At 35.1% G+C, this 21,871-nt stretch overlaps 1 protein-coding gene and 2 long non-coding RNA genes across 4 annotated transcripts; 2 read left to right on the forward strand and 1 right to left on the reverse strand.

Annotated features, from left to right (window-relative positions):
• Positions 1-6,436: 6,436 nt before the first annotated feature.
• On the reverse strand, positions 6,437-8,530 carry LOC111901826 (uncharacterized). Of its 2 annotated transcripts, XR_002853614.3 has the most exons (4): positions 8,250-8,511; positions 8,110-8,158; positions 6,889-8,007; positions 6,437-6,777 (listed from the first exon to the last, which is right to left on the reverse strand). It is a non-coding gene; the product is annotated as an uncharacterized LOC111901826 (long non-coding RNA). The 2 variants fall into 2 exon arrangements; XR_002853613.3 differs by having other exon boundaries at positions 6,437-8,007; positions 8,250-8,530.
• A 1,798-nt stretch (positions 8,531-10,328) lies between these two features.
• LOC128126393 (uncharacterized) lies at positions 10,329-14,472 on the forward strand. Its single transcript, XR_008224290.1, has 2 exons — positions 10,329-10,653; positions 14,296-14,472. It is a non-coding gene; the product is annotated as an uncharacterized LOC128126393 (long non-coding RNA).
• Positions 14,473-16,317: 1,845 nt separating this feature from the next.
• On the forward strand, positions 16,318-19,581 carry LOC128127996 (uncharacterized). The gene is made up of 4 exons (XM_052766748.1): positions 16,318-17,389; positions 17,615-18,043; positions 18,170-18,667; positions 19,139-19,581. Exons 1-4 carry the CDS (start codon positions 16,318-16,320, stop codon positions 19,579-19,581), a joined length of 2,442 nt encoding a protein of 813 aa, XP_052622708.1.
• Positions 19,582-21,871: the final 2,290 nt, after the last annotated feature.

Here is a 21,871-nt window from a genome sequence, read left to right on the forward strand (position 1 = left end):
CCTGCGAATAAACCCTCATTACTAGTTGGTAGATCCTCGAACTGCTGATCCCTCAACTCCTCGAGCTATCAATACCAAAATATCAGTTGGTCCAAATCAATAATCCTCCTTAGGGTAAAATGACCATTTTACCCCTAGTCTAACTTGGTCCATATCTAAGGCTTAAAACCATAATATAAAAAGGCCCAACACTAGATGGGCTTCCCAAACCCACTAGTGGCCCACTAATGACCCAATTTGTTAAATCGGGCCCAAATCCTCTAGTGGGCCTTACCCCAAACCCAAACATCTTCTTGGCCCACATCATATGACTTCTACTGGCCCACTAAGGCCCAAAGTCCAAAATATGGCCCAATCTAAAGCCCAAACTTATAGAGTATGCGGGGAGTACATTCACGTACGCTAAGCGTACTATCCAATGGTGTGTATGCTGGTTATCATCAGATGAGGGTAAGAGAAGAGGATACGCAAAAGGCAGCCTTTTGAACTTATTAAAGTCATTACAAGTTTGTGGTGATGCCCTCTGGGATCACCAATGCTCCAGCCGCATTCATGGATCTCATGAATCGTGTATGAAGGCCTATGTTGGATTAGTCTGTGATTCTGTTTATTAATGACATCCTGGTCTACTCCAAGACCTAGGAGTAGCATGAAGAGCATCTAAGAGTTGTATTGGAGACCATGATGAGGGAGAGATTATATTTGAAATTCTCCAAGTGGAGTTATGGTTGCACGAGGTGTAGTTTCTGGGGCACCTTGTCAACCAAAACAATATTCTAGTCGATTCGACCAAGGTTGAGGCGGTGATGAGGTGGGAGGTTCCTAGGTCTCCATCTGAGATTCAAAGTTTCTTTGGATTGGAAGGTTATTATCAGATATTCATTCAAGATTTCTCCAAGATAACAATTCCCTTGACTGGTTAACGAAGAAGACCGTCATGTTTTGTTGGGAGCTTGAGCAACATGCAACTTTTAAGAATCTAAGGCAGAAATTATGTAGGCTCAAATTCTGACACTGTTGGAGGTTGTTGAGGACTTTGTGATGCTTTGAGGCAGTTGAATCCTCAAGAGGTGAATTACCCTATGAACGATTTGGAATTGGGGGTTGTGTTGTTCGCCATCAAGAGTTGGTGACATTACCTCTATGGGGTCCGCTGTATTATTTACATCGATCACAAGAGCCTGAGGTATTTGATGGATCAACCGAATCTGAATATGAGGTAGCATAGATGGTTGGATGTGGTGAAGGATTATGATTGTGAGATCCTTTATCACCCGGGGAAGGCCAATATGGTGGTCAATGCTCTCAGCCACAAGGTGGTCGCTGCTTCTGATTATGGATGTGTGTTTGAGGATGATAGTGATTAGCCCACTCTTTGACAAAATTTGAGTGGCTCAGGTTAAGGTTATGAAGGAAGAGCTCTAGAAGAGTGAGCGCATAGTGGGTTAGGTGACTTCCTTTGATTATGACAGCCAGGGGTTATTGATCCTTCATCGGAGGGTGTAGATTCCATATTAGGGTGGTGCACGTCAGGTTTTGATGGAGGATGTGCACAAGTCGATATTATCTAATCACCCCGGAGCAACAAAGATGTATAGAGATCTCCAGATAGGCTATTGGTGGCGTTGCATGAAGCGAAATGTGGCCTGGTATGAGGAGATGTGCCTGACTTGCAGGAAATTCAAGACCGAGCATTAGACGCCTCATGGAAAATGGAGCGGTTGGGAGTTCCTGTTTGGAAATAGGAAGATATTACGATAGATTTCATTAGAAAGTTACCACGGACGGCGCGCATAGTGGATTTGATATGGGTCATCGTGGATCGATTAACCAAGAGCACACATTTCATTCCGATTCAGGAGGGTGTTTCAGTGGATAAGCTGGATGATGTCTACATTCGGGAGGTAGTGGCATGCCATGGGGTTCCGGTTTATGTGGTCTCTGATAGGGATGTTTGGTTTACTTCTAGGTTCTGGAAGAGATTCCATGAGGAGTTTGGTACTTTTCTGCATTTTCACATGTCTTTTCATCTAGAGAATGACGGTCAGAGTGAGCAGATTATCTAGACTTTGGAAGATATGTTGCAGGCATGTGTTCTAGATTTTGGCGATAGATGGGATGTGTATCTTCCTTTGGCATAATTTCCATATAACAACAGTTATCATGCTAGCATTGATCAACCTCCTTTTGAGATGCTCACAGAAGGAAGTGTAGGACCCAGATATGTTGGGGAGAGGCCGGTCAACGAGTAATGGGGTGTACCAAGGTGTTACTCAAGATGAAAAAATTGATTCAATAGGTCTGCAACAGAGTTTAGACAGCTCAGTGCCGATAGAAGAGTTACGTGGATAGACACCAGTCAAAATTGGAGGTCCACATTGGGGACATGGTGCCCCTGATGATGTCACCTTGGATAAGTGTCATCCAGTTTAGGAATCGAGATAAGCTGGTCCCCAGGTATATTGGTCCTTTCAGGGTTTTAGCTCGGGTAGGCAAGGTGGCGTATCGTTTGATCTGCCGAAGAGCTTAGTCAAATTCATAGCACTTTTAACGTCTCTCCGCTGCAGATGTGGTTGGTTGATGATTCCACAGTGGTTTCATTGGAGGATATTCAGGTGGATGACCGCCTAAATTATATAAAGATACCAGTGTTGTTCCTTGATAGGAGGATGAAGACTCTACGAAATAAGATGGTGGATTTAGTGAAGGTGTAGTGGCAGCACCAAAAGGGTTCTGAATGGACGTGGGAGCCCGAGGACGAGATGAGGGAGCATTACCCGGAGTTATTTGCGGAAGCATACTTCAAGGAAAAAGTCTAATTTCAATGGATAGGAATTATAACACTCAATTCAAGGTACTTTTCACTTTTGATCCTTAGTGTGTATAAAGTTTGCAAATTTGGTCCCTAGGGGCATTGTTTCTTTTTTTGGAAAAATGGGAATACTCTAGACGTACTTCTCATACGTCGGCCATACGCAATCAGGGGAAAAACCCTAAATTTTGGGTTTGGACCCTATTTAAGCAACATTATGACCTATGATCCTCTCTTTTACCAGCCTCAATTACCCTTTAAGCCTTATTTAGAAACCACGACCCATCTAGAGAAGATTTGACCTCTTTGTGTGTGTTTTAGTATGTGCTGGTGAACCTTTGGGAAGAAGAAACTTGAAGAAGGAGCTTTGATAAGGGAGAGCTTATAGATTCAATTTCTACTCATCATTTCCAGCTCCATTGAGGTATAAATCTTGCAACCTGGTCATTTTATGCTTAGATCTAGTTATTATGGAGTTCTATTGACTTTTTAGTCACATAAATGAGATCCAGTTGGATTCTTCCATTCCAGAAGTTAGGAGTTGCTTCTCTTTATGTTTCTAATGTCCCTAGTCTATAAAGTTAGCATCTTGATGGTTGAGGATCAACCATGCATTGGTGAAAGTAGGACGCTAAATCTAGGGTATGAGTTCATTTGAGCCATGAAAAGGATCCAAGCTAGTAACTTTATGATTAAAACATCCCCAAAGATTAGATCTGAAGTTTGGATGTCTGGTTGTAAGCATTAAGTTCTTAATGGAAAAAGTGCTTAATGGGTGCGTACATTGGGCGTACGTAAGCGTACGCTACACATACCTGTTCGAGCCCCGATCAGGCAAGCCTCCCAATAATTCGGGTGTACTTCTGGTATGTATAGCGTACTAGGCCCAATCTTGGGCTTTAATGGTTTGGGCCATATTTGGGCTATTAGTGTATTGGTTTTGTTGGGTCACTAGCCGTTCTGACTTTGGGCTATTGTTAGGCTTTGGGTCTTCTTAGATTTAGGCCCATTTTAGGCTTTGGGTGTCCTTTAGAAATTGGGCTACTATTGGGCTTTTAGTGTCATTAAGTTTGGGGCTTGGTTATTAGGCCGAGTGAGGAAAGAGTAAAATAGTCTTTTTACCTTGGGTGTTGGAAAAATGAACTAGATTCTAGGTTATGGTTTATGGCCCAATTACTAATTGAGATTTTATTTGATTAGTTATAGCGGGTATTCTCCGATTCATTAGCCCGATCATTTGTTTGATTGACAACAGACTGAGTTGAGTTTGCTCACTGTATTGTAGGATACTAGGATATGTCATGTGTATGTAGTCTTTATTATCCTTGGTTATGTGTTATATGCATGTGTTCCTATTTACTATATGGATTTAGGGTGAAATAGACCTGGTATAGCCTTGTGTTGACATATGAGTTGAAATAGACCCGGTACGGCTTTGGGCCAACGCATGAGTTGAAATAGACTCAGGAGTGAAATAGACCCGGGGGTGAAATATATCTGACACAACCTTGTACTGACAATATATATTGTATACGGTATTTTGGGGAACTCACTAAGCTTTGTACTTACGATTTTCAGTTTATGTTTCAGGTACTCCCGGATTGCATCGCACACACCATGACTTTTCACTCATATAAACTCTGATGTGTTTTAGATGATAATGAATATGTTATCAATTCCCTGTGGCTTTGATAAACACGATAGGTTGATGTTTTATTTAATATAAAAACAAAAAAAAATGGTTTTGAGTTTTGGGACGTTACATATAGGATCGTATAACATTAACAAATATTATTCTATAATGACTCGTGGACATAAAGATCTTTAATGTTAATGACATCAAATCTAAAGCTTGTTGAAATCTTGTATGATCTTGTTGTGAAATCAAAATTTGGTGGTATGAAACAAGAAATTATATTCTAGATGTTGGGAAAAATATGATGAAATAAGAATTTATTGGGATTTTAATTGATATATGTTTGAATTTGAGTATGTTTGTATATTTTATACTTATTAAGCAACTTCATTCATACGTTTTGTCAAGCATATATGGTAATATGGTCATTTTCATCATTCATCACATTCAGTTATAAGCAAAATCAAACAACATGTTTCAATCAAAAGCATACTCAGTTAGAGCTTCTGCTCAATCACATCTGACTTAATGAACAACTAATAAACAACTCGTTATCCAATTGCATGTTGTGTGGGATTGTTTATTTATCTGTCCAATATATATATATATATATATATACTAGCCGTTTACCCACGCTAAGCGACGGGTGAATATAGTTTTTTAGAAATTAGTTTCTTAAGACGATTAGTTCTTTTCCACAAATAGTTTACTACATCAAAACAATTATCAATAAGAGTTATGGTAACAAATACGAAATCACTAAGAAAAACATAAAGAGTTAGAATTGTTTATAAATGAGTAAGCACACATGATTTACGAATCTTTTTTCCAATGAGTAGTGTGAAATCACATGGTATGAAAATAAAGTCGTGATTGATGACTTGTGGCAAACTAAAGAGATCAGGCGACCTCAGCTGCTCCGTTTAACACCCAAATGCAACCTCCACATCAATATCTTCCCAATATGCCCTCACAACATTCAAATTATGCATACATGTGGCGACTACCACCACCGACTTCTCCTTTTTTCAAACCCCCTCTTGTTCATCTAGTTTTTTGTTTTCTTATGAGAGTTTTGAGAATGATCTGGATCTACACGACAATCACACCACCGAGGTATGTCGATGTTGGAGGGAAGACTATTCCAGATGTATGTTGTGGCAGATCCGAAAATGGTGACAGTTTGTTGTGGCCCGATGGCGGAGAAAAACTGCCCATGCAGGTAACCAGCCAACAGGGTGGTAGTTGCTTCTTGTTTGGTGGGACATGTTGTAGAAGATTAAACATGGTTGAAGGGTAATTTTGAACAAATCTTCCCAAATATTTGGCATTAACACACACAAAAATCATCGTAGGGACAAAAAGGTCAAAACTTGACAAATATAAACACTTTTATGTCAAAAACCTTTATGGAATACATTTGAAATCCAACTTTTAACGAATCTTGTTTTGCCTTTGGAAGATTTGTAACTTATATAGATACATATGTTTTCTATCAGACTGTTTAAAAAAAAAAAAACAAATAAGAACACACACATACCTTTTTATCAACTGTTTCTTGACAAATCATTTATAAAAAAAAATTATATCGATAACTAAAATAAGAGTATAATTGGTGATAATGATGCAATACTTTATGAGCATCCACGTTATGAACAATAAATCTCATTTAAATCATCCACAATTATATAATAATCACGTTTGGTAAATAAAACTAAATCAAATATGAACATTTTCCGACAACTACATATGCCAAATGTTTAAGCTTGGGCTTTTATTAATGTCGTGCAAGCTAATACTCGTCGGTACTTGTATAAAGTTAACACACCATTTGTTTTATCATAGCATCTTACTTCCTTTGTTGCTAACTATTTTAAGTGAAAAATAAAAGAACCACACTTTTTGGTTGTTTTAGGGTGAATTTCCAAGACTACTTACTACATGGCAAGAAACATAAATATATTTGGCGTTTTTGTAATCAACCCTGAGAAATAATGAAAATATGATATTGTGAATAAACAAATATATTAAAGTACACGACTATTTCTTGCTAAATTCTAGAAACATCAACATATGTTAAGCTATTTTTTTTTTTTTAACTTCTAAGCAAACATACATTACACGCAAGACACAAAATCATTTTTAGCTAAAACACAACAAATATACATAAACACAGGGACCATTGCTGCTAATATGGAAAATATTCACATATGTCTGCCTATATATGTATCACACATATTCAACCAACACAAGCACGTCATAAGTATACATATTTATATACCTAAAGATTTAGACAAAATTCACCTGCCCCTGCCCTCTCCAACAACCCCTATAAAATTTATGACTTACATCATGTGTAGTCACTAATCTTTCAAGAAATCTGAAAATTTATATGATATTCTCAAAACTCAAAAGCAATATATTTTATTATGTAACGTACCTTTTAGAGTTGAGAATCATAATGAGGTCCCTCTTTATTATTTTTGAGCAAAGAAATGGTTGAAGAGACATCATATAACATTGACTTTATAACATCAAAACTACATTACTGCAACACAAATGAAGCCACTACTTGAACTTGGTGTTGTAATGATAATGTCTTTCTATTTCTTAAAACTGTATTACTGAAACACAAATGAACACTATACTTTCACAATACAAATAAAAACAACAATTTTATATTTTTGGCATAAACAAATGAAAATTATGTTTATATTTTACAAAGTTGTACTTGAAAACCGATTTTCTTTCTAGAAGGGCAACACCCACAACAAAACTTGAGCAGATAATGCTAGTTGGAACCAAAATAAATTTAGTGTATTTACAAAAGATGTGAAACATGATAGTTGATTACATGTGGCCAAGAGGATAGGTTTCTTCAAAGGTCTATTTTAAGGGGTCACTTTTTTTGTTTGTTTTAGACGCAGATAAACTTATTTACCAATTTGTTCAAAATCATTAATTCAAAATATTTGTAATTTACTCTATTATATGAAAGTCAGAACAAAAATGAGATCTTTTTGTCTCACTTTCAGAAATATGAGATTTAAGTATCTAACCGACTTTTTTTTAAAGTAAAATGGTAAATATACCTTAACAAACAGCACAATAGCCTTTTTAATTGATTTTTCCCTTATTTCCTTTATCGCACCTATGAGCAAATTCCTTAGAAAATAGCCCATATTTACACAAAAAATACCACTTGCCCACCTTCCAAGCTCTTGGTGTGGGAGAAGGGATTTAAGCTTTACCTAATGAGTGATATTTAGTTACAGGTCCTTATGTCTTCTTCCAAGTGACTGAAATCACCAAAAAATCCATTTTTATTTAAATTTTGTAAACACAATTGCAAAATTTAGGTAAATACATGTATAAAAACAGGAAATTAGGTTAATCTTTCCAATTAGTTTGTGGTTCCATTCATTTCCAGGCACCAAGAACATCAATCTGGGGTTCGTTCATTTTCATTCTTCAATAAAAAAAAACATGAAAAATCGAAAACATTAACCAATGGAAGTGGTTTTACCTCAGATTATGAGTCATGGTCAAGAATGCAAACCTGGACATTGATTAAACAAAAATTAACATGTACTGACAAATTAAAATACAAAATGAAACAAAACAAACATAAATCTTTGAAAATGTTGAAGCAGAATCTGACCTTTGAAAACATAATTTCTCAATATAACCTCTTTTTAGCCTTCATGATTCTTCAAAAACCCAAAAAACAGGAATCTTTCAAAAACAAAAATAGATATACAGCAAGAAAGAATAGTAGGAGGTGGTTTTGATAACTTTTACCATGTGGTGGTTGTTACACAGATGAAGAAGTCACAAACAGGAGGTCGGAGGCCGTTTCAGATAACCAAATCGTAAAGAACAATCATTGGGAAAATAAGCCACTTCTCGATTCGTGAAATCCAAAATCAAATAGTTTTTGGAAACACACACACACATATAAAGAGAGATAGAAAGAGTAATCGGGGTGTTTTACCTCTTTTTAGTCGAGATCAGGAGCAGATAACAGATTTCAATTTTGACTTTTGATAGATTCAGTTCTTTGACCGCACAGTAAAGCATAAATTGATTATAGCGGAAAGCGGACAATTTCTATTTTTGCATTTTTTTGAATTTTTGAATGAAATGGAAATTAAAGAATGAGAAAAAATTGGCTTTTGTTATTTATGATATAAGCTTAATAGTTTGGACGTCTTAAATCTATTTTTAAAAATAATAAGTTTGTATAATAATATAGTAAAAGATATGGACATATATTTCATACATAAAGTAAGTCGATATTTTTAGTTTACTATTCATATTTGTTTAATATATTAAATAACAATTAACAAGCTTATACTCGCAGACACATCCTCTACGTGGCCCCCACACCCCCTTGCGACACTGCCACATTTTGATTTGATGTGTAGTTACTTATTCTGCCCAATTCGTTTTTCTAGCATTATAACTTCTTTTTTTGGAAAAAAAACTATAAAAATCAAAGTTTTTAAAATTTAATTTTCTATAAAATGAGCATAATCATGAAAATTTGAAAAAAAACTAACTTTTTAAAAATTTTAATTATTATAAAAACCAAGAAAGAAATTCTCCATAAACCTTAAAAATTTAAATGATACTTTTACTCGATATACTAGTAACTTTCTAAAAATAATTTTTTAACATAAGTTTTTGTGGTGTTTATATTTTAATTTTAATAAATATTTTTATAAAATATAACATACATGTTTTTATCCAAATTAAAAAAAGCAAATGATAGAGTTCATGGTAATACTATTTTTGTGAGTTTATATATATATATATATATATATATATATATATATATATATATATATATATATATATATATATATATTGTTAAGGATGCAAACATTTTGTTTCAATGACTTTAAATTTTTTTGAAAATAAGATGTGAAATTTTCTGTTGTTCGAATAAAAAAATCCTTTTGAAGGTTTATCATATATCATATATTATAAAAATTTTGAAAAGAATTTTATAAATATGGTTGTTTTGATGCCAATTTTATTTTAAATGATTGTAAGCTTTGTTTTAAATAAAATCAAACATAATATATTCAAAATGAGATGATTCAAGATATTTATAATTCAGAAAAAAGTTATCATTCAATATTATACGATCCTTAATTTGTTATGATCTAAAAATATTTTGATTTAAATATTTTACGATCGTTAAGTATATATTTTATTATTCAAAATTAAATGATTCTAAATGTATAATTATCCAAAATTTGTGTTTTGAACAAATACTTTATTTAATTGAATATATTACTGATCCGAAATCATATGATTCGAAAATGATATGATCCAAAACACTATGATTCAAAATGTAATGATCAAAAAATAATATAACTCAAAAATAGTATCAACGGAAAATATTATAATCCTTTAATATTTTTCTTATTTAAAGTTTTATAATTGTTACATATTTAAAACTCAAACATATATTTAGTTTAAAAAAAACAAAAAAAACAAAAACAGAAAAAGCACAAAAAACAAAATAAACAAAAACTTTATTATCTTCAAGTATGTAGTAAAAACATTAAAAAAATAAAAGAATGAATAAAAACGAATAAAATCAAAAAAATTAATTTTCTTGAAAATAAGACGAGAAAACAACCTTGAAAAACCGAGTGTGTGTGTGCGTGTGTATATATATATATATATATATATATATATATATATATATATATATATATATATATATATATATATATATATATATATATATTTAGAGAGAGAGAGAGAGGGTGCTAGGATCACATATAAATGGACAAGTATTGTATAAATGTGTAACTCAATGTCAGCCAATCATTTTGAAAATCTAGATAAAGGTATTATGGTAATTAACAAAATAATTAATAAATTATATATTAATTTTTTCCATTAGTTTAGGTAACAAATCACTCATTCCAAATTTATCTCATTGTTTCTCTCTCTTCTCAAGGATGGGTGATTCATGTGTGAACGTCAAAGCTTTTGGAATGACTTCTTCAAGAGAATATCATTTTCTTTCATTGCAGCCTTGTTGTAGGATTCTTGCGATAAACAGCAGGCCATGGAGGCCAGGTGACGATCATTTCTAATTTTTGCATATCCTGCACTAGCAAGAACCCTAAGTTAAAGGAGATCAAACCATGGTTTGTATTCGGGGTTAATGGCGCAAGAATTGGTAAATACTCAATACATTTCCTTAATTGTTTTTTAATTGCATACTATTTATTTTTTCTTCAACATATTTGATTTTTATTTGGATTCCAAATAGGTTTATGCTTATTTTAGGATGAGTTGTTTGGTAATCTTGATGCTTATATAATTTTACATGAAACAATTCATTTCAACTTTTTTTAATTTTCATGCTTGGGTTGGTGAACGAGTTTAAGATGCATATTACATATTTGATAAAATGCCTTATAAAAATTGAATCTGTTTTAAAAGTTAAAAACTTTTAAACCATTAGCATGATGGAATTCCATAATCGATAATTCCTTAAGTCTAGCTTATCCCCCTTCCAATCATATGTGTTGACCACAAAGGTTTTTCTTTATGACATCGTGATAGTTTCATTCCTTTTTGTTTGAATCTGATGCAAATTTCGTTGTTGTTGTTGTTTTTTTTTTTGTTTTTTTTTTTTGCAATTTAATACAATTCTATTTGTTTGAATTTGTGTAATACTTTTATTTGAGAATGTTACTGATCATATAATTTCGATTTCTTGAGTGTTAAATTTGTTTTCTTGTTTTTGAATATGATGTAAATTTTGTTTTTTTCATACACTGTGATACACTTTTTCAATTCTTACACAGTTAAATATATATTTTTTAATCTCATGGAATTATTGATTTTATTCTTACACTAGGGAGAAAATCCTTGTCGTCACTATTCACCAATCCTAGAATTTTGCTTATGTGATGTTTTTTGGTTTGTCAAACATCACAATTTGAAAAAACTCGAAAAATAAGCTAACTTATTAGCTAACGTTGTGTCGCACCAAACATACCTAAAGTGTTACATGCATATCTAAGTAATTTTAAATGTTTACTAAATTTGCTTTATTTATAATAATCCACAAAAAAAAATAAATAAATAAATAAAAAAAAATGACATTACCATTTAGTAGGTGTGTGTAACTCGATTTTTTTAATCATAAATACGTTTCCATATAAATGATAAACGAAACGATTTTTCTATTATTAATTCTCCAACCTCTTAAAGTAATCATTTTCTACAACTGGGTTTTAATTATCTCAGTTAATTGATATAATAACAAAGATGACCAATAGGGAATTGATATAAGCTTTGATATTTTTTTTAAGAGAGTCGGGTGTGGGCAATGCACGTTCCGCGTTATCTTAAATGGCAAGCACCTTTAACGGCGCCATAACGGCAGGTGCCCGTTAAAACCGTTACGTCATTAGGCGTTACCGTGATAACGAGTCGTAACGCCAAAAAATGTGACCATGTGCAATTTGTTCCGTTGAAAAACGGTAATATTACCGTTTGACAGTGAAATGAAAAAAAATTACTGCTTAATTTAATTTAACTATATCAATACATATATTTCATTTTATTACACTTCTATTCCTCTATATGTATCTCTATTTCTCTATATCTATCTCTATTTCATTCAAAAAAAAAAAAAAAACACTATGGATCAAAACCCGAATACCCCTCCTCCGAAGACAAACACATCCACTCCATTAGGTTTTGTGGGATATGAGGGATACATGAACCTTCTAAACTCCTAAAACTCATCACAAATTCCATATTCCGGCAATTTTTTCAATCCCGCCTCATCCCCACTATAATTCTCTAACTCACCATTTATGCAACAAAATGCAAACATTCAACAAAACCATTTTAACACATTCGGTCCCATGCGCCAAACTGTAACACCCAAAGTTTGAAAAGCCAAGAAAAGAAAGAAAACCCCAATTTTAAGGGGAGACTCGACGAGTCCAAGGAGGGACTCGGCGAGTCCGAGCGGGATCCGGGTTGAGGTGTAAGCGACCAACTCGGCGAGTCGGCCAAGGTGACTCGGCGAGTCTGGTCTGAGCAAGGAAAACCCTAAATCCGGGACTTGGAGCTTATTTAAACGTCTCATTCTCTCCCCTAGGGTTCCTTTACTGCGTCTCTAGCACATATCACTAAACCCTAGCCGCCATAATCGTTTTGGAGCAAGATTTTCCCTTAGTGAAGCTTTTGAAGCTTGGAGAAGGAAGAAAGGCCTTGGAGGTGCAAGAAGGGACTGTAGATCCGGGATTGAGAAGACATTTCAGACCAATTGGAGGTAATAAGCTGTTGCCTGGACTCCCTTTGCATCTAGATCTATTCTTATGTGTGAGTTTTGGTCATTTTGGTATGATATGTAACCATTTCAAGTTAAAGGTCCAGATCTGAGGTTGCTACCTCAGATCCATGTTTGTTTTGGTCTAGAATCCCCTAAAGTATCAGCCCTTGGTATGTTGAAGATGTATGTTTGCCATAAACCCTAGTTTAATGTGTTTTGAGCCTAGATCTCTTAATCTACACATAAAGTTTGCCACTTTATGTAGGGGATAGGCCTTAGAAGTATGGATCTATAAGTTGGAAGCCCTGTTTGGCTCGAAAAGTCACTGCATGGATTAAGGACTAAATAGACTCGGCGAGTAGCTTGAAGATGAGGAGGAACTCGACGAGTGGGATGAACAGCTCAACGAGTCGGATGAAGTTAGGCATGGACTCGGCGAGTTGGAAGAACAACTCGACGAGTTGGTTGAAGATTGTCTTGGACTCGGCGAGTCTATTCTTGGACTCGGCGAGTCAGGTCGCGAAACCCCAAACCCTTCGAGTTGAAACTCGAATCAGTGAGTCGGGTGGAGACTCAGCGAGTTGGACAGGTTAGGACTCGGGAATAGTTGGACTCGGCGAGTCATGGACTGACTCGGCGAGTCGAGTCGCGAATAGAAAGACCCTGAGCATATGAACTCGGCGAGTCATTAGGAGGACTCGGCGAGTAGGGTTGACCTGGAAGGTTGACTTTGACCAAGATTTTGACCTTGACTACAGTTGACCTAGTAGACCCTTGGAGGTCAGTTGCACTAAGTGTGATATGGTTGTTGGTAGATCGAGGAGCTAGTGGAGCAGCAGTTTGGAGTCAGAGGTCAAGTAGCAGTCAGAAGGATTAGCAGCATCAGTTCAGCAGACTCAGGTGAGTTTCCTTCCAGTAGGAACGGGTCTAAGGCCACAATGCCGGCCCGTTTAGCTAGTAGTAGTTTCCGGATTTTGATTTGATGCAGTAGTTAGTATGTTTGATGCCTTCGTGGCTCAGACAAGATTTATGTGTTATGTGTTCCGGGCTACGGCCCAATGTAGTATGCAGTATATGTGAGTTTATGCCAGGTGATATGTTATGATATGTTGTGTTCAGTTAGCTTTGGACTTCGGTCCGATGTAGGGGACAAGGTCCCAATCAGTTAGCTTCGGACTTCGGTTCGATGGAGGGGACAAGGTCCCAGTCAGTTAGCTACGGACTTCGGTCTGATGGAGGGGACAAGGTCCCAGTCAGTTAGCTTCGGACTTCGGTCCGATGGAGGGGACAAGGTCCCAGTCAGTAGCTTCGGACTTCGGTCCGATGTAGGGGACAAGGTCCCAGTCAGTTAGCTTTGGACTTCGGTCCGATGGAGGGGACAAGGTCCCAGTCAGTCAGCTTCGGACTTCGGTCTGATGGAGGGGGCAAGGCCCCAGTATGTGCTTTATATGTTATTGTATGGTATGTGGTAGTTTGGGGGAGCTCACTAAGCTTCGTGCTTACGATTTTTAGTTTTGGTTTCAGGTACCCAGTTTTCAAAAGAGGAGCTCGGGGAGATTGCAGTGCACACACCATAGTCAGTTAGCCTGGGAATGTTTGACTCTGATAATGATATTATGTTTTGAATTAATACTCGAGAAATTATGTTATGACTTATGATACAGTTTTATAAATATGATTTTAGTAATGTTTTTAAAGAAATTTTTTGGGTCGTTACACAAACACTTATACAACCCACACCCGCGCAAGAACCCGTTCAAGCCGGGGGTAGTCAGAAAGCATCGGAAAAAAAAAGCGAGACCAAAAAAGAAAGGGAAAGAGGTCGTTGTCGGGACAGATGAAATGAAAGCACCTCCAACATGGTGGACACCGGAGGAAGAGAATGCGTTGGCGGTGGCTTGGTGCGGTACTTCGAAACATCCAACTATGGGGAACGATATGAAAAGAGTTGCTTTTTGGGATGTCGTAATCGTCAAATTCTACATAATTTTGAACAAGGGTGACACATATCGCAATAATGATATGCTTAGTGGCAAATGGACTCAAATTAGCCGGAAGTGCACCAAATTCAATTTCATATACAACAAACTTTCTTCGCAACGTCAAAGTGGTGCCAATGATTTCGATGTGTTTAAAGCTGCAAGGGAGGAATATCACGTGCAAATGGGGCACGTATTTGAGTATGAAAAAGTATGAGACATAGCGAGGAAAGATCCAAAATGGATGAAAACGCCAACATCATCGGAAAAACAATCAAAGAGGTCTTGTGGTTCGGATTCGGTTGACGTTTCCGACAGACACACGAACGTCGACCTCAACGCGGACACCGATGAGATCCCGGACGAGTTTGATGACATCGAGGAAATCTCTCCGCCACGACGATTGATGGGACGCAACAAAGCCAAACGCGCGCAACGACATGCGCAGGAGAATGAAAGTCGGCTCCAAGAGCACGACGAAATGAAAAAAAATTCGACGACCACACGGAAATCGCAAATAAAAGATATTAATTGCAACGGGAGCATTTGGATTTCCTTCATAAAGAAGCCGAAGAAGATCGTATATCGAAGGATTTGGCAATTCTTACGACAAACGAAGAAAATTTACCATTGGGACGAGCTGGAGTGATACGGAGAATGAAGGAAAAGATCGAGAGCAAATACTTGGGCGAAGAATAGTTTGTCAGTGTTTTTTTTTTTTTTTTTTTTTTTTTTTTTTAATTTTATTATTATGACTATAATGTGTTTTATTTGGTTTGTATGGTATTTACTATTTAATGAAATTATGTTTTATTAATTTATATGTTTTTTTATAGATATATGACTTAAATAAAAAAATAAAACGAATTAGAAATATATTGTTAGGGTCAAAGTGTTGTAATAGTCGAAGTTTGTATTTAGGGTCTTCGAACCTTTATGTATTTTTATTTTACTAAGGCATAATATTTGAAGCATATTGTTTTAGTCATTAGTATATTTTTTGTACGCTTTCCTCTCCTATAAATAGGAGAAGTTACTAGTGTCTTAGTAACAAAGTTTTTACAAAATATTGATTGTACTCTGTAAACTTAGAAAAAGCGTAATAGAGCCAAACAGATCATATTTACATCGGTGTTCAAATCTCGCATACTTACTTTGAATTAACTCTATAATTCATTCTATACTTGATTCATTGGTTCATCAATTGGTATCAGAGCAGGAATTACATCTCTAATCTGATTTTCACTTTGTTCAAAAGGTTTTTGAATCAACTTTTTGATTCAAAAGTTTCCGCACTTTTTGGAAGTGAAAAATTCTTTAGATCTAAGTTTGTAATTAGATTCTGCACTAAATTCATTGAATTGAGTGTTATAAGAGTGATTGTGATCTGAGTCATATAGTTTGTTGTCAAATTCTCATAGTTTCTTCTAAAAATCTCAAGTATTTCTTCCGTACAAAAATGGCGTCCTTCAATCTGAATTCAATGACTTCATTTTCTCATCTTCTAGGATCGTCCACCAAAATTCCTATGCTCATCCCTGAGTATTACGATTAGTGGGCTGATCGTATGCAAGTTTATCTTAATGGATTGGATGAAGATCTGTGGAATTGTATTTCTGGCAATCGCAATCCACCATCAAATGTTCAACCACTTGGTTCTTCCTCTGGAAACTCTGAAGTTGAAAATCAAGCTTATCGTCTGAAAAAGTTAGAGAAAAGATGTATGAGAGAACTAAGAGGAACTTTGCCTCTAGTTTTTTACAACTACGTGAGGAGTTGTAAAACTGCAAATGAAATCTGGAACAATCTCAAGGAAAAGTTTCAGGGAAGTGAGAAGCCGAAGGTTAATTCTGTCAAACAATGCTTAGTTGAGCTGAAGGACATTAGACAGAAAGATGGTGAATCAATTGAAGTATATTACGATCATCTGAATGAGTTGATATATCGATGCAATCGATATGGGATCACCAGATCAGCAATGGAATTCAATATGATATTTGTCATGGGACTTCGAAAGGAATGGCGGAGTGTGAGCATGATGGTGAAGAACCAACAGAGCTTTGACACATCTACATTGAATGACTTGTACAACCAGCTTAAAACTCATGAAGGCGAAGTGAATGAAACAACTGAAGAATCGAAGGCTATGTTGGGAGGTCCACTAGCTTTGATGTCAAAGATTTATGAGAAAGATGCTGAGAAAGATGCTTCGGATGAAGATGAAGGGTTCATCATGAACTTTGATGATGAAGCAATTACGTTTTACTCAAACAATCGTGTGAAAAAGTTCTTTAAAAAGCCTTTCAATCTTAAGGCAAAGTCGTCTAAGATAAAAGGGAACTTTCTGATTAAAAATGTTGGGGAAGAGAAGAAGAGAGAAGAGAAGAAGAAGGAAGAGAAGCAAGATTCGAAGGCTATTGAGGGAAAGAGTGAGAAGAAGCTGAAGGGAGATACTGGGATTGACTATCATTATTGCAATGGTGCGAATCACATTGCAAGTGACTGTATGCTTCGAAAGAAAGATGAGAGGAAGATGAAGGTGAAAGATGAGGCATACTACGCTGAAAAGTTAGAGGAGGTTCGAACGAAAGCTAAGAATTTGTCTCTAGTTGCAGAGGGCACTGATGAGGAGGAAGATGGTACATATCAAATCTAGTCATCTGGATCAGATGATGAAGAAATGCACAATCCAACCCATGGAGCCATGTTTGCAAAGACGAAGGAGGATTCAGAGGAGGAAACACACGAAGTGTGTGGAAAATGCTTCGTATGAAAGGATGCTGACAAGTCACCTATGACAACAAAGGTACGAAACATTCTTGAATCTTTTAATATTCCAATACATGCTTATAATTCTGAATTAGTATCTTTTGATGAAACTGTTACCTATTTCGATTCAATTGTGGTATCTGCTAGCAATGAGGCTAAGAAGCTGTCAATGCAATTGCTAGAGACCCAGAAGAAGTTAGATTTGAAAATATCTAGAATAGATTGTCTAGAACTCCAAATAACGAATATCATGGTAGATAGGGACAATTTATCAAGAGATAATAAATTGTTATTAGCACAAAGAAATATCTACTGTAATGTTGCTAAGAGATTATATGGAAAATTAACTCAACTTCATCATTCGTGTGAAATCAGTAAAGAACAACATAGGAAATTGCTGCCATTTTTAGCTTTTAAAAGAACTAAAGTAGATAACATTTCGTATGATTGTGAAAAAGAGATAGCTGATTTTGACAAAGTTCCAAATGACAAATATAGATATGGAATTGTCAAAGTCGATGAATGTCTTGATTTGAATGATTTAGTTAACATTGTAAATGATACTTTGACTAAATCTGAACAAATTCACATTTTGAAAAAGACTGAGAATTCAACATCTGATTCTCAATCTAATTTTGTTGATATTGAAGATGATTCTGACAATACTATTAGTGAAATTAGTGAGCTTGAAGATGTTGATTGTTCTCAGTTAACTGTTGTTAATGTTGCTTCGAATTCTAAAGGGAAAGAAAAAGTTAAGGATTTGATAGTTGAGTATGAAACTGATATACCATCAACTTCGAAAGTTGGTGAAATGAACTTCGTGGATCTCAAAGATTGTCAAACTGATGATAGTGATGATGAAGAAGTTGAGAAAGTTTCGAAAGAAAAGGTATCTTCAAAAGAAGAAGAAATTCCAAGAATTGTAGTTGACCAAGTGTATGGTGATACACAAAATTTCGAAGAAGTGATGAAAGAAAAAGGTTCACATTATCTTGAAACAAACACGGTGGTCTTTCCAAATTTCAAGTGCACAGATGATGTCATTTTTCCAAATCAAGTCTTCGTAACTAAAGGCAATGTTAAGAATATTAAACCAGAGTTAAAGAAGATGGTTGAGGAAGATAACTCAAAAACAACTGAGGAAGGTTTTTTTGCAAATCAAAACACCGTTGAAAACACCTTAACAAAGAATTCGTATATTTTTCAAAGACAAAAACCACAAAAACAATGGGTTGAAAAATCAAAAATTGAAAAAGAGACAAAGATAAATGTTGAAAAGGAAAAAGAAAAAGTTGTCAAATTTAACTCAAAGGAATTTAAAGATAAAATTGACAAATTTTCGAATGAAAACAACATTTCAAAAAGACAAGCAAGAAAGAAAATGTTTTGGCAATATATTGAATCACAAAAGATGTCTGAATCACAATCAACCAAAAATGTTTTTAAAACTAAAAATGATTCTTTTTTAAAAACCCAATGATCAAATATAACAAGGTCTGAAGTAAATAAGCAAACAAAGTTTTTGAAAGTCTCAGAGACTAACAAAACAAGAGATTTTTCAAAAAGACCTAATCCAAATCAAAAAGTTTTTCAACATCAAGATTTCTAATCAAAAGTTAATACATCCTATGCTGATTCTTATGTTGCCAAACCTAAAGTTGATTTTGTTCCTCAAAAGCCAAATTTTCCTAATTACACAAAGAAAGAAACAATGAGGACATCTCGAGAAAAAGGAATAACTTCAAGGAAAAACATTGACCATTGGCTTGAAGGAAAAGGAAAAATATATCAGTCGAATAAGTATTCAAAAGAGCAAATTAATGAAGCATACGAAAAGTATGTCAATACTTCTTCGAATGGCAGCTCATCATCTAAGGATTCGAATATCTCAGTAAAAGCATGGAGAGCTGTCTCAAAAGCGAAGACAGTTCAATCACAAACTCAAGATGCGAAGGGAGAAGTCAATGAACATTCGAAACTATCAAATTCTAATGTTTCAGTTCCTTTAGATGATGAAGTGAACTTAATTGATAATCTCAAAACTAAAGTTTGTGATTAGGTTAAAAGTTCTTCATTTCATTCTAAATTGAAATCTAATTTCCAAGGACCCAAAAAGCCTTGGGTACCTAAAATCTTTCATTGATTGTAGGTTTTATGTGACGAGCAATATGATAACAAATGGTACATCAATAGTGGTTGCTCTCGTCACATGACTGGAAAGAAGGAGAACTTAAGAGATTTTCGAAGTCTCAAAAATGCTGGAGTAGTAAAGTTTGGGAACAATCAAAAATGTCAAGTCCAAGGATATGGAAAAATCACAAATGGACAATTCACAGTGAATCGTGTTGCATATGTTGAAGGTCTTCAACATAACTTGATAAGTGTTTCTCAACTTGTTGTGGGCACTGGCAATCAAGTTCTTTTCAACGAAGAAGGAAGTGTTATTTCGAATGTTAACACAAACGAAATATTACTAAAATCTAAAAGGAAAGGTGTCATGTTTACTTTGGACATCAATCCAATTGTAGGCAAACCAACAGTATGTCTACTTTCGAAAGCTACATCTGATTTGAGCTGGTTATGGCATCGAAGACTTTCACATCTCAACTTTCGAAACATAAACAAACTTGTCGTACAAGATCTGGTAAGAGGTTTACCTGTACTTAAATTTGATAATGATTCTTTATGTGCAGCTTGTGAAGTTGGCAAGCAACATAAACAAGGTCATCCAATTATAATTGATTCAAAGATTGTTGCACATCTGGAGTTATTACATATCGATTTGTGTGGTCCTTCGACTGTATCAACTCTCAACAATAAACGGTACATTTTAGTTATTGTTGATGATTTTTCAAGATTCACGTGGGTTTATTTTCTCAGGCTCAAATATGAAGTTGCACAAATTATGATTGATTTTATCAAAAAAATGGAAATCACGTTGAAAAAGCCTGTTCGAAAAATCAAGAGTGACCATGGAACTGAATTCAAAAACAAAATTCTTGATTCCTTTTTAATGGACAAAGGAATTTCGCATAATTTCTCATCTCCATACACACCACAACAAAATGGTGTTGTAGAACGAAGAAATCGCTCATTATGCGAAGCAGCAAGAACCATGTTGGCATATGCGAATTTACCTCAATATCTATGGGCTAAAGCTATTTCAACTGCATGTTTTACTCAAAACAAATCGTTCATTCATCGAAGATTTAATATTACACCATACGAAATTTTGAATAATCGAAAACCTAATGTGAAGTTTTTTCATGTTTTCGGATGTAGGTGCTTTATTATGAATCTCAAGGATCATCTTTCGAAATTTCAAGCAAAAGCTGATGAAGGGATTTTTCTTTGATATTCGCACAATTCAATGGCTCATCGAGTGTTAAATAAGCGAACACTAAAAGTGGAAGAAACGTTTAATCTCACATTCGATGATTATTATGTTAAATCAAATGAACATCAATTTTCAAATTATCCAATTTTACAAGAAACACAAATTGAAACTGATTCTATACAAATGGATGATATTGATTATGATTTAATTTTTGGCATCTCAGATCATGCTGTTGATGCTGAAGTTCATGCTCCTGATAATCACATTCCAGAATTGTCAAAACTTACTGATGAATCATCATCGACTCCTCAAGAAGGCGAACCTATGAATGATAGTCCTTTGGAGAGGGAGCAATTGGATTCGAATACTTTGAATGATGAAGAGCATTCTTTTGAGGGGGAGCAAGAACAATTGAATGCTGAAATTGAGGGGGAACATGTTGTTGAGGGGGAGCATAATGTTGATGATGCATGTTCAAATGCAGGCTCAGAATATGATGAAATATTTGAAGATGCTCCTTTGGAATTTGATCCAGCATATCCACCCATGGAAAAATGGACTAGAGACCATCCGAAGGATCAAGTGATTGGGAATCCACAAGAAGGAGTGTTTACAAGAGCTCAAATTCGTGCAAAGAATGAGGTTTTGAATACTCATCAAGAATTTTGTATGTTTAACGTTTTCATCTCTAAAATTGAACCAAAAACAATTAAGAATGCAATGGAACACTCAGATTGGGTTGTTGCAATGCAATCGGAATTGTCTGAATTCGAAGGAAACAAGGTTTCGAGATTAATTCCTAAACCGGAAAATGTTTCGATTGTCGGGTTAAAATGGATTTTTAAAAATAAAACTGACAAAGATGGAAACATTATTCGAAATAAAGCCAGACTTGTTGTAAAAGGCTATTCACAACAAGAAGGAATCGATTATGAAGAAACCTTTGCTCCTGTCGCAAGACTCGAGGCGGTTCGAATGTTTCTGGCTTATGCAGCTCACAAAGATTTTGATG

Source organism: Lactuca sativa, chromosome 1 (assembly GCF_002870075.4).
Source record: "Lactuca sativa cultivar Salinas chromosome 1, Lsat_Salinas_v11, whole genome shotgun sequence".
NCBI lineage: Eukaryota > Viridiplantae > Streptophyta > Magnoliopsida > Asterales > Asteraceae > Lactuca > Lactuca sativa.